This window comes from Lepidochelys kempii, chromosome 2 (assembly GCF_965140285.1).
Source record: "Lepidochelys kempii isolate rLepKem1 chromosome 2, rLepKem1.hap1, whole genome shotgun sequence".
Lineage (NCBI taxonomy): Eukaryota > Metazoa > Chordata > Testudines > Cheloniidae > Lepidochelys > Lepidochelys kempii.
This window is the reverse complement of record NC_136381.1, coordinates 195123520-195141185: the sequence shown is the minus strand read 5'-3', so window position 1 is coordinate 195141185 and position 17666 is coordinate 195123520. Positions and strand designations below refer to the sequence as shown.

Below are 17666 nucleotides of genomic sequence, written 5' to 3'. Positions count from 1 at the left end.
AAATCCAAGTTAAACCAGAACATCGGGGGGGGGGGGTAGGAAAAAACAAGAGGAAAGTCTTAGGCTAAGTCATTATGCAAGGTAGCCTGTTTCCTCTTGTTTTTTCCTACCCCCCCCCCCCCCGATGTTCTGGTTTAACTTGGATTTAAACTTGAAGAGTGGTCAGTTTGGATGAGCTATTACCAGCAGGAGAATGAGTTTGTGTGTGTATGGGGGTGGGGGGGATGTGAGAAAACCTGGATTTGTGCAGGAAATAGCCCAACTTGAGTGTCATGCACATTGTGTAAAGAGTTGTCACTTTGGATGGGCTATCACCCGCAGGAGAGTGAATTTGTGTGGGGGGGTGGAGGGTGAGAAAACCTGGATTTGTGCTGGAAATGGCCCACCTGATGATCACTTTAGATAAGCTATTACCAGCAGGACAGTGGGGTGGGAGGAGGTATTGGTTCATATTCTCTGTGTATATATAAAATCTGCTGCAGTTTCCACGATATGCATCTGATGAAGTGAGCTGTAGCTCACGAAAGCTTATGCTCTAATAAATTGGTTAGTCTCTAAGGTGCCACAAGTACTCCTTTTCTTTTTGCGAATACAGACTAACACGGCTGTTACTCTGAAACATATGATACACATAAACTTCTCATGCAAGCACATCAGTACTTTGCATCAACCAGTTACTCTGGGACATTTTGTTTGGTTACATAAATATTTCAAAGCAAGTAAAGGGCCAGATCTTTTAGCTCTTACTCACGTGGAAGTTGAACTTAATGGAAATTTTGCCTCATTGAGGATTGGACCATAATATACCTATGCTGAAATGCTCCCATGTGCAAAGTACCACTCAAGTCTTACTTAAATCCTATTTTGAACACTTAAATGGGACTTGAGTGGGACACAGACTTTGTGGTAGCCCTTTGCACAGAGGAGCATTTAACTTATTGAATATGAATATTCTAGTTTTTCTTCCCCAAATACCATGATGTTTGGAAGTACTGTCACTGGGGGCCAAACTGCTTCTGGACAACACCAAAACTGGGGAGCTGCAAAAGTGGCATAAAGCTATAAAGCCATTTTTGTTCCCCAAGCCAGTTCTGCACCAAGCACAATTCAGCTGCTCCCAAGAATGGGACCAATTACCATGCAAATACCACTAGATCTTTCAGAAGAGAAAAATGGAAGGAACATAGTATTCCAAAATGAGAATAAAGATGTAGGTATGGGGACGGGAAGAGTCATACAGTGCATAGAAGGTGAGTACAAAGATTGGGGAGAAAGATAGTTACCTCTTTTCAAGAACTACCACCATGAAAAGTTTATTCAGGATGTTGCTATTCCACAGACTTCCTGTTCCATTGTTATTTTATTTACACTGTGTAAACAAACAAAGGTGCTGAAGCACCATTCCTTATTCTGTAGGTCAATGTGCTGCCTATCATCTCAAAAGAACTAATTCCACCATTGTAACAGGTTTGTGATGTGTATATATAATGTGATTGCCAAATTAATTCCTAATGGCTACACATGACTTATTTTGTCTAATTAGCTTACATTTTAAAGCATAACTCCATCTTAAAATGCTGCATTTATATGCATTAAAATATATACTAAAGGGAAAATATTAGTATATATTAATTTGTAATATAGTGCCACCTAGAGGTCAAAAGCTTTTTGGTAATGTGGAATAAGGAAACTGTGATGGGTGCCTATGCTACCAAAGCAGAGCAGGTTAAATTAGGTCGATTAACATACGGCACCTGCAGGAGAGCCAGGACTCCATAAAACCTAATGGAAGATGAGATTCAGTTGGGAAGGAGCAGGTTGGGCCTGTATACAGAGAGAAAAGAAGGGGTCTGGGCTGGGAATTCAGAAGCAATTTGGGCTTGCTGGGTAAAGCTGGGAATACAGGCTGAGACAACGCTGACACAATACTCCACTTGAGGCCTAATCATTGTGGAGTAGAGTGGAAGAATTACTTCTGGTGTCTTGCTTACAACGTTCCTGCCAATACATCCCAGAATAATATTTGCTTTTTTTGCAACAGTGTTACACCGTTGACTCATATTTAACTTGTGGTCCACTATGACCCCCAGATCCCTTTCCGCAGTACTCCTTCCTAGGCAGTCATTTCCCATTTTGTATGTGTGCAATGGATTGTTCCTTCCTAAGTGGAGTACTTTGCATTTGTCCTTATTGAATTTCATCCTATTTACTTCAGATCATTTCTCCAGTTTGTCCAGATCATTTTGAATTTTAATCCTATCCTCCAAAGCTCTCTATACCATTATCTAAATCATTGATGAAGATATTGAACAGAACCGGACCCAAAACTGATCCTGCGGGATCCTACTTGTTATGCCCTTCCAGAATGACTGTGAACCACTGATAACTATGCTCTGGGAATGGTTTTCCAATCAGTTATGCACCCACCTTATAGTAGCTCCATCTAGGCTGCATTTCCCTAGTTTGTTTATGAGAAGGACATGTGAGGCACTATCAAAAGCTTTACTAAAGTCAAGATATACCACATCTACTGCTCCCCACGTCCTCAAGGCTTTTTACCCTGTCAAAGAAAGCTATCAGGTTGGTTTGACACAATTTGTTCTTGACAAATCCATGCTGTTACTTATCACCTTATTATCATTGGCAAATGCTTTGAGCAGCCGGCTACCGCTGCTGCTGGGCTTAAGAGCTAATCTGCTGATTCTTCCCAATACTCAGGTGGTGTAGCGTGACAACCTACTATAAGTCAGCGGTGCTCATTAGACTGACCAGAGACTGGTTTTGCTGCAAGCCCTGATTCCTGACAGATGTGACCACCAGGGGTTACAGACAAGGCTGCTTAACATTGAGGGCAGGTAGTGGTAAGATGCCACAAGCATAGGTACCCCTGGGGAGTACCACAGTTATTTTTGGGAACACTTTTATAACTGCAAAAGCCCTTGTATAGACACAGTTATACTAGTGTAAATGTGCTTTTGCTAGAGTAGCTTATTTCACTTACTGAACCAGTATGAGCTACACAGGCAAAATACTTTTCTGCTAGTTTGAGCTGTGTCTACACTAGGAATATTTGCTGACATAGCTAATATAGACTTGGCCTGCAACCTTCACACACACACACTGATTTCAAGGTGCAGAACTTAGGAAGTACTCATGAGTAAGGGTATGTCTACACTTGCAGAGTTTTTGCGCTGTAAGTTTCACCAGTGACAGGGAACCAGTGAAAGAAAAGCGCTGGTTTGTGTACTCACTTAATTCCTCAGGCACCAGAGAGTGTTTACACTAGCAGCACTTCCATCGCCCCCCATGAGAGCAGCACTGTAGGGCAGCTATCCCACAGTGCAGCTCTCTTGATAGGTCTATTGGGAATGGTGGAGAGGCATTCTGGGTCCCTGCTCAGTGCCCCACGCTGCCCTGCTTCATGTCCCATTATTTCCTTGTTTCTTTCGTGGCATTTTTTTAAAACCCCCCTGCTGTCTGGCTGCTTGACCTGCCATATCTACAAGCAAAGGGAAAGGGAGTTTCAAACTTCCCGGGGTTTACAGGGGGAGGGGCGGACAGCCGTTTACCTGGCGTCAGAGCAGCGGAGATGCTGGCCAAAGTGGTCACTTTTGGAACTGTGGGATATCCTTCAGAGGTCAAAAGGTGTTTACACTGGTAGAACACAGTTCACAACAATGCAAAAAGAACAGCGGTAAGAGCTGTATGCCTCTTGTGAAGGTGGTTTTCTTTTTGTGGTGAAACTTCTGAGTTTCACCACAAAAAGTCATTAACAAGTGTAGACACTACTGTGGTTTTAGTGCAAAAAAGGGACTTTAAATGGTAAGTGTAGACATAGGCTAAGAATTTCAAGATAACTCCACCCCATACCTCTTCTTTTGACACATGTGCGGGGTGGTTAAGTGAAAAGAAAACATGAAATATCAGCAAACATTACTTTTACAAAATATATTAACTTACACTTAAAACTCTAATAACAAAATTACAAGAATTCCTGCCACCCTCAAAAATGTCTAATACTAAGTCCACAACTTCACAGAAATATTTTTTCCAAGATCTCTGACAGTGTGATTGGGAAAAGAATATCAAGAGGCTTAACAGAATGGGACTCCCAGGCCCCAGTCAAGGCAATGAGTTTTGCCTCAGGGGATAGGATTTCACCCTCAAGTCTTAACCTTACTGGAAGAGGGGGCAACAGATACATGTTCCAAGACAATCTGGTCCCTCTTAACAACAAATATGACTAGCTGGTAACAAAGTCAGTAATACTGATGATATAACAAATGGAATTGATTAAGCTATGCTCACACTTACTGCAGCAAATATATAAAAAAGTCAATATTAAACAGGAATGAAATTTATCAAAATTTTGGAGAACCAAATTTGAAGAAATAGTACAGAATAATACAGATGAGTGTACTTAAGTTAGCAGATGAGTAAAGTATGGAAACAGTCTTAAAGCATTTGTCCCAAAAGCAATCCGGTGTTAAGAAAAACCCATTATTACATATATAAAGCTTATAGAATTAAACAAAGGAGGAAAACTGCCACACTAAAAATGGTAATTATCTAAAGGTTTGACCTCAGGGGCTCCATGGACTTCCACGGAGCTATGCCAATGTATATCAGCTGAGGATTTAGTCCTGAAGATGTTATTGGCACAGATGAATACTGAAAATAGCTTATTTGTTATACCCAGATCATTATTAAACGTGTGAATCTTTGTGATACTTATAGTACTTTGGATGCTGCAGTGCCTAAGCTCATGTCTTAAAAATAAATCATCACTACAAAGATATAAAAATAAGTGTTCAAAGAATCTGGATGGTGTCTCTAAATGCTCTTTTCTACAGCACAGAGAATCCCATGGACACTTAAATCAATCACGTGAAACAGGCCTCACAGGGATGAGGCCAGAAGTAGGAAGAATCCTGGCAGGATTAATATGGGATTCAAACACCAATTTTGAAAGGAATTTAAGACTCATACACAATGCCACCTTCTGCACGTTTAGTGCTATGGTGATGAGCTCCTTATCAATACATAGTCATATAATCCATATAAGATACAAAGCAGGCTAGGAAATGCTTTTAGAGAAACTCATCCAAGCACCAACAAGGATCTCAGATCGGAGATCTTGCAAGTAAATACAATTCTTCACGGAACACTGAAGTTCAGGACTGTACACAGACGAGTGGAACCAAGCAGAATCAAACCATCAAGGCAGGAAGGAAAACCCGTCCTGGATTCCGCTGGCCAATGGCGTTTCCAGGGGCACAGGGCGGGTGGGGCCTCGCTTTCCATTTCAACACCCGCCTGGGGGGGGATGAGCGGCTCGGGCAACGGCACCAGACACTGTAGAGTGTAGATGAATGGCTGGCTTGGTCAGGGTGGGGAGGAATTAAGGGTCACTTGGGTTTTGCAGGGAGACGGGCGGGAAGACGGGGCTCGTCGAGCCTGCAGCTCGAGCCCAGGCTACCCTGGCCTCAGGCGCAAGCGGCTCCGGCAGGCGGCGGGGAGGCGGGGCCTCGGGCGGAAGGGGCGGGGCCAGCGGGCTCGTCTCCCCGAAGGGGCGGTGTTCGCCCGCCGCCCAGGCACTGGATTCTCGCGGGAGGGGAGCGACCATGGCGGCGGACAAGGCGGGCGGTGAGTATGAAAAGCGCCCCGCTGACCCCGGCCTCTGGCTCTGTGTGCGGGGACTCACGCCTCCCCGCGCAGGGATCCCCTCCCAGGCTCGCCGGAGGCCTGTACCCCGTCCTAGCGGAGGGATATAAGCAACAGCCTCTTTCTTCGCCGGCCGACTAGTACCGTCGTGTTGTGCCCTTCCGCCGGCGGGAGGCGAAGTAGGGCGGGCAGCCCCTTCTCCTTGCTTGGCGGGTGGGGGCTGCCCCCTCATTGGCGGGGCGGGGCTTGGGTGCGTGACGCGCGTTCCCGGCGTCGGCGCTTCCCGCTGCGCCCGTGTGAGCGGCTGGGTGGTGTCCCCTCGGTCTCTGCCCCGGCTTCCACGGGGCAGGTCCCGAGCCTCCTTCGGCGGTGGAGCGGCCGTTGGGGCCACGCTACATCTTGGCTCCTGCGCTGGGGCGGGGGCGCCTGGGGTCTGGCCGCTGGGGGGCTCCGCAGTTGCCTGGCTCCCGCAGGGGTCCCCTGGTGCCCTGTCTTGCGGAGGCCCCGCCTGCCCCTGAGCGGTGGGTGCCTGGCACTGGGCTTGGGGCTATTGGGTGGGGCCCGGGGCCCGTCTAGGGGGATGTCCTGCCTCTGGCAGCACCCGGGATGAGATGCTGCAAGGAGCCCACTGCCTCCCGCCCTGTGGCCAGGTTCTCTCCTGCCAGGTGCTCGCTCTGAGCCCTGCACCGGGCACGTGTACCCCATGCTTGGAAGAATGGGGTTTGATGGCCCTGCCACCTCCGTTTGCCTGACTATTAGTGTTGCTGCTCATACGCTATTGCAATGGCTCTCAACCTTTCCAGACTACTGTACCGCTTTCAGGAGTCTGATTTGGCTTGTGTACCCCAAGTGTCACCTCACTTAAAAACTACTTGCTTTCAAAATCCGACATTAAAATACAAAAGTGTCACAGCACACTACTGAAAAATTGCTGACTTTCTCATTTTTACCATATCATTATGAAATACATTTATTAGAATATCAATATTGTACTTACATTTCAGTGTGTAGTATATAGAGCAGTATAAACAAGTCATTGTATGAAACTTTAGTTTGCACTGACTTTGCTAGTGCTTTTTACATAGCCTGTAGTAAACCTAGGCAAATATCTAGATGAATTGATGTACCCCCTGGAAGACCTCTGTGCACTCCCCCCCCCCCAAGGTTATGTGTACCCCTGAATGAGAACGACCGCCTTAATATACTAGCTCTGTTTAAAAATCTTTCTTTGGTTTTTGATGCAGTGGTCTCCTACAAAAGTGAATTCCCCAGGCTGGTTGTATGGAATGCAGAGAACCGTTAACTCAGAGTTTTACGAAGCATTTCAATAAATGTTTACTAAAAAAAAACCCCTGAAAAATGTTGAACGTCTGATTTTAATTCCCTAAATTATGGAGTGTGAAGTTGGAAGACGCTAAAAATGTATTGCTTTGTGAAAGTTTAGTATGGCTTCTGATTGTGGATGTGTCTTCTGAAATTAAGCAGGCTCAGTCCTGGTCACCTGGTTTAGATGGGAGACCAAGGACCATCCTCATCCCCTACTTAAAAATAGATGCTGCATGAAGTAATACTAGTAAAATGAAATACTACTAATGTAATACTAGTAAAACAACCCTCACATGCCCAATCTCCTACCTCTGCCCCTCCCCACAAAAAAATTAAGGCCTGATTGACAGTTGCTGTTACACTGGGCAGGCCCCCTAAATAATACCCATGGTTCACAAAGTCCAACTAGCTTTGTGATCCCTTTGGCCCAGTAGGATGGGGCTCAGGCAGTGTGGAGGGGGAAATGGCCAAGATGTGCTTATGCCCTGGTGACTATTTGCTGCAATGGTCCATTAAAACCTGAGCAACAAGAGCACAAGCTAAAACAGTCCTGAGCACTGCCTTGTCCTGCATTGAATGTTGAATTGGCCATTAGGAGCCTCTGAGGATGGGAGGGCAAGTTGCCTCTCTCACTGCACTGGTCCAGAGAGGAATTCATGTGTGCGTTCTAACATAAAACAAAACAAAAATCTTGTGTGTTGGGTGGGTGATAGAAGATGTGTACCAAATTGTCTTGTGCATATGCACCTAGTTGTTTTGTGCATCTTTATAAGGATGTACACTCTTCTTAAATAACAGGAGAACTTAAGACTTACAAGAAAAACTTTTAAAGTGAGGGACTTATTTTTGCCTTAATTGAGTTTCCTAGAAAGGAAAATGCTGCTCTATCAAGTTGATCAAACACAGGTTAGTTTTCATACATATTATTGTAGCATTCATACTATAGTGTACTGTGCTATATTTGTCCTCTACTGGGTGAGTTATTATCAGGACTGTTGAAAACATTTTATTGATACAGTTTTTCAAAAGAAATGTGGGGTTTTGACTAAATTTTTAGTGAAAATTATTTGCTTTATTTTGAAAATGTTAATATTATTTTGAGAAACTGAATGATCAAAAACAGAAAAGCTTTTATTCAAAATAGCACCGTAGTGCCTCATGGGAGTTATAGTTCAGGTGGCTTATGTTCCCATTCTCCTCTAGAGACTGGCTTCACTGTCTGGACTATGTCTCCTATGATGCACCATGGCTAGAGACTCTTGTAACATACCCTCTCCCCTCACCCAGAGTGGAGAAAGTGGTGCATCACAGGAAATCTAGTCCAGCTAGAGAGCCCAGCCCATAGATGAAAATGGGAACATAAGGTACACAAACTGCAGCTCCAAACTAAGAGACATTGCAATATCAGTTTGAACTGAATCTTTCAGGTTTTTGATATTTCATTAAAAAGTCAAAAATTTCCACAGAACACTTAAACAAACATGAAAAATGTTTTTTGTTGACATTTTCCACAGGAAGATAAAACCTGTTTTCCAACCAGCTCTAATTATGAACAATAACTTCACTTAGCCCTGGTCTACACTAGGGGGGGATCAATCTAAGTTACGCAACTTCAGCTATGTAAATAACATAGCTGAAGTCAACGTACTTAGATGGACTTACCGTGGTGTCTCCACTGTGGTGAGTCAACTGCTGCCGCTCCCCTGTCAACTCTGCCTGCGCTTCTCGTGGTGCTGGAGTACAGGAGTTGACAGGAGAGCGCTTGGGCGTCAATTTATCGCATCTAGACTAGATGCAATAAATCGATCCGCGCTGGATCGATTGCTGCCCGCTGTTCCGGCCGGTAGTGAAGACATAACCTTAGAATTAAAATAGTGTAGGAACTGGCATACAATCTTTGACATTAAGTTTCCATTCTGCTAAAGTCCTAAGTTTTTTTGGTTTTTTTTTAATCAGGATGCCCACACACACAATTCATATACCAATTTTAATTAAGATATTCATTTTTTAAAAATACAACTGAGAAGTTATGCATAGTGAGTAGTACTTATGTGATTTTTTCTTTTTAGAACACTGCGCTGAATAGATTAGTTTGAACTTTAATTGCATGCTGCAAGTCCGACATTCTTGCTTTTCTACTTAGGTACTGGAATAATCTTCAATGTTATATATTATGCTTAGGCAGTGTAACTTTTTTTTTTTTTTTAAAAGACAATTTAAAAAAAACCAGAAAATATGTTAGCATCTGTCATAGCAGAGATGGGTTTGGATAGTGTGGAATAAACTAAGAGTCTTCCTTATATTTTCTTTGAGAGGTGCTAGAGAGTAGTAATACACAATTGTTCCATCTTCCTAAATGGCACACTAGTGGGCTTCCACAAGGGTCTGTTGTATCAACTCTTGTGTTCAATGTGCATATGAGGCATGGTGTGCTTTGGTAGAGTCAGTATGCAGATGACATTCAGCTCTGTCTCCATTGCATTGGATTTGAACTATGCAGTTGTCATAAATCCAGTGTCTGGCCACAGTTGGGGCTTGCAGAATTTACTGGCTGAGACTTAATTCAGATAACATAGAACAGTGGTCCCCACCGTTTCTGTGGGAATAGCACATTCCTATTCCCAACAGACTGTGGCGGACGCCAGACACCCCGCTGCTGAAATGCCATTGAGAAGTGGTAGTGGAAAAAAACCTTGCTGCCGAGAAATGGCAGCGCTTCTTGGTGGCATTTTGGCAGGTGGTTCTCAGGTGGCAGTGCTCAGCGGTGGCATTTTGGCGGCGCGGTGTCCTTCGGGCGCACACAACTGCCCCACTGTGCACCATTGTGTCCGCGAGCACCGCGTTGGGGACCCCTGACATAAAAGAATAAGGGAAACAACATAAAAATGTCTTCAGTGTCTTTAGATCTCTGGATGTCCAAGTAGAACTAGTGTATATTAGTGTTTCCTCCATCGTGTGTGGCAAGTACCTTAAATGTACCTACATTAGATTGCCTTTCTCTTTGTGTGATACCTAGACAGTTGAGAAAAGCTGAGGCAACAAACCCATGTTTACAAAGGCGTGGATGGTGGCAGGGTATGTCAGGGAGTATCCTGAACTTGTAACCTGATTTAGAATGTGCTTGATAGAGAAAGGTAAGAGGGGCAAAGGGGATAAGGAAGAGCCAGAATTCAAGAACATTTTAAGAAAATGTTACAGAGAATATAATATGTACAACGTTTTAAAAAAAAACAAACCCACAAGTAAATAAAATTCCGTGTTTTACATTAATTGGTTCAAACATAAAACTCTTCCCAGTAGGAATCTTGCTCAGGCTTCACTAAACTTCTTGTTTAGGGCTTGTCTACGTGCGCTGTCAAAGCCCACAAGAGTGGTGTGATTTGTAAAACATTCTAAAATATTGTGCTGTAACTGCCCTGTTTCAGAGTAACCACGGTATGCATCCGATGAAGTGAGCTGTAGCTCACGAAAGCTTATGCTCAAATAAATTGGTTAGTCTCTAAGGTGCCACAAGTACTCCTTTTCTTTTAACTGCCCTGTGTGGATCCTGCTTCAAACAGGACTACGTTAACACGAACTATATACCTGCTAGAACACTCCAGTTGGATCTACGTGGGCCAGTTACATTGCAAGATGTTAGTGTGCTCTACAAATAACACTCCTCTGGCACATTTTGCCATGCTGTATATACAAGCCCTTAGTGTTTTGTACTATGCAGGCCATCAAGTTGCTCTTTTTCTGTAATGTTACTATTTTGTGATTACAGAGGCTTGTCCTTTAAAATACCCCACAATTTCAACTTTTATTTAAGTATCCTAACTGGCTTTAGTAGTGAAGACAAACTGTACAGAAATTTACTAGTAGATTATCTGTGATCCAGCCTTCCATAGGAAGTATTTAAAGCAACTGGGAAACTGGTGCTTTTCTGGGATAACTAGTTTAACAATTACTTGACCAGTTTTTCCTGTAATTGAAGAATAAACACTACTTTTGGACTCAGCTTCACATGTGCCCATCTCTATTGCAGATAAATTAAGAAAACAGGATTTTGTAATAGAAACTGGGACAGCCTTAACTTCCGTGTTGCTTGAGGTGATGCTATAATCAGTGTGTGGGAATGCTTATCCTGCTTAGCAACTGTTATTAACAGTCATTATCTGCAGCAGTCTTTTCAGTTCAGATATTAGAAAAATGAATGCATCGTATGTGTGAACCCTGGTTCCATGGAAATGCAGATAATACAACATTTTCATGCTGTGAAATGGTGTCCTGATGCTATAAACCAAGGGTAGCCAACCTGAGCCTGAGAAGGAGCCAGAATTTACCAATGTACATTGCCAGAGAGCCACAGTAATATGTCAGCAGCCCTGCCGATCAGCATCTCCCCCTCCCTCCCTGCATCTCCTGATCAGCTGTGGCATGCAGGAGGCTCTGGGGGAGACTGGGAGGAGAGAGGGCACGGCAGGCTCAGGGGAGGGGGCAGGAAGGGGTGGAGTGGGGGCAGGGCCTGTGGCAGAGCCAGGGGTTGAGCAGTGAGCACCCCCCAGCACAATGGAAAGTTGGCGCCTGTAGCTCCGGCCCTGAAGAGCCGCATGTGGCTCCGGAGCCACAGGTTGGCCACACCACTATAAGCTGTTTTTTTTTTTTTTTTCCATGATGGTGCAATCGATCCCTTGTTCTAAGACATTAAGGAAGCTTCAATTACTGCAGACAATGTGCATTGCAGAGAACTCTTACATGATGGATCCACCAATCAGATTTGAGTCCTCAACATTCTGAGGTTCTATATTTTCAATTTAACACTTCTCAGTTTACCGTTAACTGATGCTTTCAGCAAATCAGGTGAACCTTTACACAGGGAATGCTGGCTTTCTGTACCTTGCTACAGGATTAAGGGTATCGTGCAGCATAAGACCAATTATGATGAGATTTATTAATCCTGTAAAGTTTCTGGATCAGGACCTCTTCTACTTGCTTCATACACAGAAATAACTTTGGTTTTGTTGGAGATGGAGTCTGTTAACTTGAGTATGAAGGTTTTGGAGAGTTGGGCTCCATTGGCTTCAGAGGATGAGCCACAGCTGCTGGACCATGTCAGCAGAGTGGTCCAAATTTGGGATAAGAGGTCTTCTACTATTTCCGTGGGAAATGGTGACTTCTTTTGGCAGAGCAAAGAAGAGATGTGGCAGTGGATGCAAACTCTTTCTGGTAAGAAACTATCGTCAGCAGTGGAGATTACAAATAGTTTGGACTTGGAAGCGACTGAGAAATTTAATAAAAACCAAGGTGAATGGTTAGTTGTATCATCAGTCCCATTAAAGAATATGGCTGGCATTTGAATTGTCAGCAATGGAAAGGAAGGGAGAAGCTGACACAAGGGCTGCAAAGTCCTCAGCTTGTTTGTCTAGGAAAGTCTTCAGGGAATCCAACATCTAATGTCATTCCAGAGGAAACTTGGTGTTGTTTAGAAATGCTAACACCTGCATTTAAGAACCCCTTGTATTCTGTACATGACAAATATCTAAGAGCTAAGTCTTTAGTAGTGCTTTTGTTACCACTTTGAAAAAGAAAAATATTACTTCCTCCAGAAAAGAGCTGAAACAATAAAACTAGGAGAAATGAATCCGGTTCCCAGAATACTTCTGCGGAAGATACATTGCAAAAAATGAAGCTTAAAGAGTTGTCTGCTTCAGTTCTGTACCAGCAAGTAAATTTTGGATGATACTGAAAGCCTTTTGAGAGAAAACTTAAATAGCTCTCTAGCTAGCGACCAAAAAAAAAAAAAAAATGGCTATTGGTTTTTTACTTAACATATGTATCAGAAAATTCCTGTCATTTATCAGTGTTGGTGGTATAGCACACAGACTGCGAAGGCTACCCAGTTATGAGTGGAATGATTTATTGGAGAATTGGAAAAAGAGAGATAATGTGCTACATTCATACTTAACAGAATGTTCCACAAAAGAGCCCATCTCTTTGGTGCCTTTGTGCCTATCAAGTTGGCCTTCCTTCCAATGGAAGGTACTTAAATGTGTCAATTTGTAATGACAACCACTTCATAGAGAATTACTCAGAGATTTAATTTCTGTAAGTGTGTTTTAATTGACATGGTATGACAAGATTTGTCTGCAACTTCCATTTTGTGAGAGTGGGTAAGAAACAGTACAGATGTTCTTTAAAGCCTCCCCCGCCCCCCAATTTATTAAATAAATTGTAGGGCCAGCTAAAGGATTTGTTAGATACTTAGTTCTGGGTATAAAATGAGAACTAACAATAAAAAGCTCCAGATTTGGGTGGTTTATATGTTGGAATTCTACTCAACCAATCTGTCACCTGTGTAATGGTTTTTCAACCAAGGTGGCTGTTCCAAAGAAATCAGAAGAAGACTATGCATAGTTCTCTCAGCTATGGACTCCCTTAAGGAAGTATGGAAAAAACATGACATCTCGAAATGTGCAAAGTTGCGACTCGTGAAAATCCTAATTTTTTCCATAGCGATTTATAGCTTTGAATCATTGGGTGCTGATGAAGGCTCTTGTGTATCTTCTGGATTGAAAAAAGGACAAATGCCTGTGTTAGAAATATTATTGGAGAGAAGTGGACCCTTGTGTTAGAAATTAATAAGACACGGATTTATGTGCTTTGGTCACATAAGAGATAGAGGTAGAAATAACCTTGAGAAAATTATTATAGAAGGAATGGTGGAGAGTCAGATGACCAGCGAGGGAATGGATAGATGGTGTATGGCAGATCACTGGATGGCCAGCTGCCGAGTGCTCGAAGTTAGCAATGGATTGTGAAGATTTCCAAAAATTGTGATGTAGTGTACTGATGGTCAGGCAAGAATGAATGAATTTACTTGTTTCAGCTTTAAGGAGTTATGAGTTTAATAATTCTCTCGTGCACTTTCTCCCCCCCCAATCAGTTTCACTTAACCGAGGAATTTTCTGGCCTATCACTTCTGACAGTTGGTCTCAGCTCAGTGGTTAACTTTTTATTTTTGAATATTTGGCTAAATCTATTTCCGAGTTAAGCAGTGGGGGTGTGAAAGGAACTTTGTATTCGACAATTTATTTTGTATGTACTCTACTCATTTAACTAAATATATTGGTTTCAAATTTTGCATTGAGTTTGGGGGCAGGGCAAATAGTTTCCTATTTTGAACTGTTAATGATGAAAGATACCTATTTGCAACTGTGCAAATATTCATCTCTTAATGTGTTCCAAACTAGTTAATGGTTATACTGCACATGTATAGCAGATAGTAATTTGTAACATAAATACTCTGGGGCAGCTTGGTTCTTTTATTCCCTAGTGTTGTGGAGGGCCACAGCATTGGCTAGTTCCCTGCCCCACCACAAGATCTAAAGGAGGAATCAGAGTCATTAAGGGTACATCTATGCTGCAATTAAAAACCCATGTCTGGCCCATGCCAGCTGACTCTGGCTCACAGGGCCTGGGCTGTGGGGCTGTTTAATTGCAGTGTAGACTTTTGGGCTCAGGTTGGAGGCTGGGCTCTGGGATCCTCCTAACTCATAGGTAGAACACGGTAGAGTTCTGTAGCAATCCTCATGTGTTCCAGTAACTGCTGAGCAGTGCTGCAAAGTGATCCCAACTCCTGTTGAAATCAATGTGAATTGAGGTCACTCATTACCTTTCAGGAGCTGGGGTTCTTATGCTTTGAAAATCTTGATACTAGATTAGTGTAATTTTTTTTGTGTTAATTGTTAATGTAAATGTGGAATATTAAAAATTTGAAGGCACTTTTTTGGGCCTGAGTCGGCGTTCATTATAACTTATTTCCAGGTACGAAAGGAGATGTGTTGCTATCTTTCTGTCTTCAAGCTTAACCAATAAGTAGCCTACCAAGTGTCACTTCATTTTCTAATGTAAAATTTTCATTAACGAGACTTCTAAAGTGTAGATGTCCATAGCTGCTGTTGCGTATTTATTTTTCTCATAATATGGGAATGGGCAATGGCAGATGCTTAAGATATGGCAATGATGACATGATAGACCAGTGGTCTCCAACCTTTTCATGCACAAGATCACTTTTTGAATTTAAGATCAATTCAAGATCTACCCTGCCACTTCCCTGAGGCCCCGCCCCATTCACTCCACTTCCCCCACTCCCCATTGCTCGCTCTCCCCCACCCTCGCTCACTTTCACTGGGCTGGGGCAGGGGATTGGTGTATGGGAGGGGGTGCAGGCTCTGGGCTGGGACTGAGGGGTTTGCAGTGTGGGAGGGGGCTTTGGGCTGAGCCTGGGGGTTGGGGTGCAGGAGTGAGCAAGCTTGGGGTGCAAGCTTTGGGAGGGGGTTTGGGTGCAGGGGTCATTTGGTCATACTGCACCTAATCTCATAGCATCCACTGGACATTTCATGAGTTTTCCTTTTTATTAGTGTCATTTGTGGTTTATAGATCCAAAATCCTTCAGGGATTGTCACAAATCAGTGTAACATTCTCAACTATGGGGTGTGCATTGGCTGAGTCTGGGGCAGGGGGTTGGGGTGCAGGAGTGAGGGGTGTGGGCTCTGGGAGGGAGTTTGGGTGCAGGAGGGGGCTCCGGGCTGGGGCAGGATGTGGGAAGCGTGAGAGGTGCAGGCTCTGGGAGGGAGTTTGGTGCAGGAGGAGGTTCCGGGTTGGGGTGCAGGAGGGGGTGCGAGCTATGGTTGGGAGGCACTTACCACAGGCGGCTCCTGGTTGGCAGTGCAGCGAGGCTCAGGCAGGCTGCCTGCCTGCCAGGGCCCCATGCCGCTCCCAGAAGCGGCTGGCTGCTGGCACATCTCTGCGGCCCCTGGGTGGGAGGGGGGCAGCGGGTCTCCGCGTGCTGCCTGTGTCTGCAATTGCAGCCCCCGCAGCTCCCATTGGCCGGTTTCCGGCCAGTGGGAGCTGCGGGGACTGTTCTGGGGGCAGGGGCAGTGTGCAGATCCCGCTCCCCGCAGGGGCCACAGAGATGTGCCAGCAGCCAGCCGCTTCTGGAAGCAGCGAGGGGCTGGGGCAGGCAGGCAGCCTGCCAGACCCCTGCTGCGCCACCAGACTTTTAGAGGCCCGGAGATCGTGATTGACTGGCAGAGGCTCCAGGATCGACCAGTCTATCGCGATGGATGAGTTGGTGACCACTGTGATAGACGGTACTGTGTAATTTACAGATAAAAGCATAAGGTTAGATAACTAAGGATCATATAGATTAATATTTTAGTGTCTAGTGGGAAGAAGAAAACAGTAGATTTGTAGAACTCCCCATGCACAATAAAATGACAACAAAAAATAAATTAGAGTAAAACTGAAACAGCAAAACATGAGAAATAGGAAACTCTTCTCTTCAAGGGTGAAAAAACATAGTGGTTCATATCATTTTGTGGGCTTCAGGACTATGTATGTGGTTTCTATGCAGTGTGCATCTTTTTAATATAATGCTGCTGGATAAACTTATTTCAGTAATATCCTAGTAATGGTTTTTGCCAGCTATTTTCTGTGAATATAAAAACCCCATACTTTTAAGAGTGAAATTTAAAATCATCCTTTTATGTACAAATTTACAGCTGTAAGTTACTCCGTTTAAGATACACTGTGAAAATGAATCAATGGTGATGTGATGTCTAGACATGACAAGTGTCAGAGTAACAGCCGTGTTAGTCTGTATTTGCAAAAAGAAAAGGAGGACTTGTGGTGCCACTAGTACTCCTTTTTTTTTCTTTATACGTTACAAGTAACTTAGTAAGGGAAGGTGGTTGTTCCAGTTTTCAGCAGAGGAATTCTAGCTTTCAGGGGTGAAATTTTTCATTCCGAAGTTATAGTACTATCAGTTCAGAGTTGAATTTAGCTTTTTACAGTGTTGCTATCATTGCTTATGGTGCTTTAGGTATGAACAAGAAGATCTTGAGGGAAAGGAAGGGAATGTGTAATGGAAGGAATGGAGTTATGTTTATTAACCTTAGTTGCAAATATAACTAATGTTTTCTGTACTCTTCTGTTTATTTTTTCAGATCAGGGAACTGAGAAACATGAAGGAACAGTTACTTCCTCTGGGATTACTGATCAGGAAAAGGAGCTGTCAAGTAGTGCATTACAAGCTTTTAATGTAAGAAAAGGCTTAAACTTCAAAACTTTCTGTTGAACTTACTTGATTATTTAAACTATCACCTGGCAACCAATTTGTTCCCTTTTTTTTTTTTTCCCAAGAGTAATAGTAAATGTATCAACAACATAAATAAATTAAATCTAAATTAGTAGCAGACTTCATTATAATATAGTGACATGTCCATTTTGATTAATCTAAGATATCTGATATAATGTGAGAAGACATAGAGGGCTCTTGAATTTAGGGCAAACAGAAACATAACCAAATCTTTTTCTAGGTTCCCAGAGTTCAGTCACTATCAATGCTATGTGATTGGTGAGAATTGGGTAAAATAAGCAGACAGCTATTTTGTGACAGTTCTGTCAACTCTGTGTGCACTCACTGAAGAAAAGTTTCCCTAATTTTAGCTATCAATTTGTGGACTTCAAAATAGTTTAAAAAAGCGAAGTTCCTTTATCATTTTGGCTGTCCTGCTGAATATACTTTTGTAGTATACTTTTGAACACTACACAACATTTAAATGTCCACGTAAAGGACTTACACACAATAATTTGATAACTTGTGTTCAATACCTCTTCCTATACTTCCTGGA

At 43.3% G+C, this 17666-nt stretch overlaps 1 protein-coding gene across 6 annotated transcripts in view; it reads left to right on the top strand.

The window, feature by feature from the left end:
* Positions 1-5536: 5536 nt before the first annotated feature.
* The window catches only part of CNOT10 (CCR4-NOT transcription complex subunit 10), a 73479-nt gene continuing 61349 nt past the window's right edge, over positions 5537-17666 (top strand). For 5 of the 6 annotated variants that reach the window (XR_012157496.2, XM_073333355.1, XM_073333352.1 and 2 more), the window contains exons 1-2: positions 5537-5646; positions 16980-17074. Coding sequence is in view for 5 of the 6 variants with exons in the window: in XM_073333355.1 (XP_073189456.1) it covers positions 5625-5646; positions 16980-17074 (117 nt within the window). In the remaining variant the exon portion in view is untranslated. Of the gene's footprint in view, positions 5647-11851; positions 12199-16979; positions 17075-17666 lie in introns of those variants that run through there. The other variant, XM_073333356.2, reaches the window with a different exon arrangement.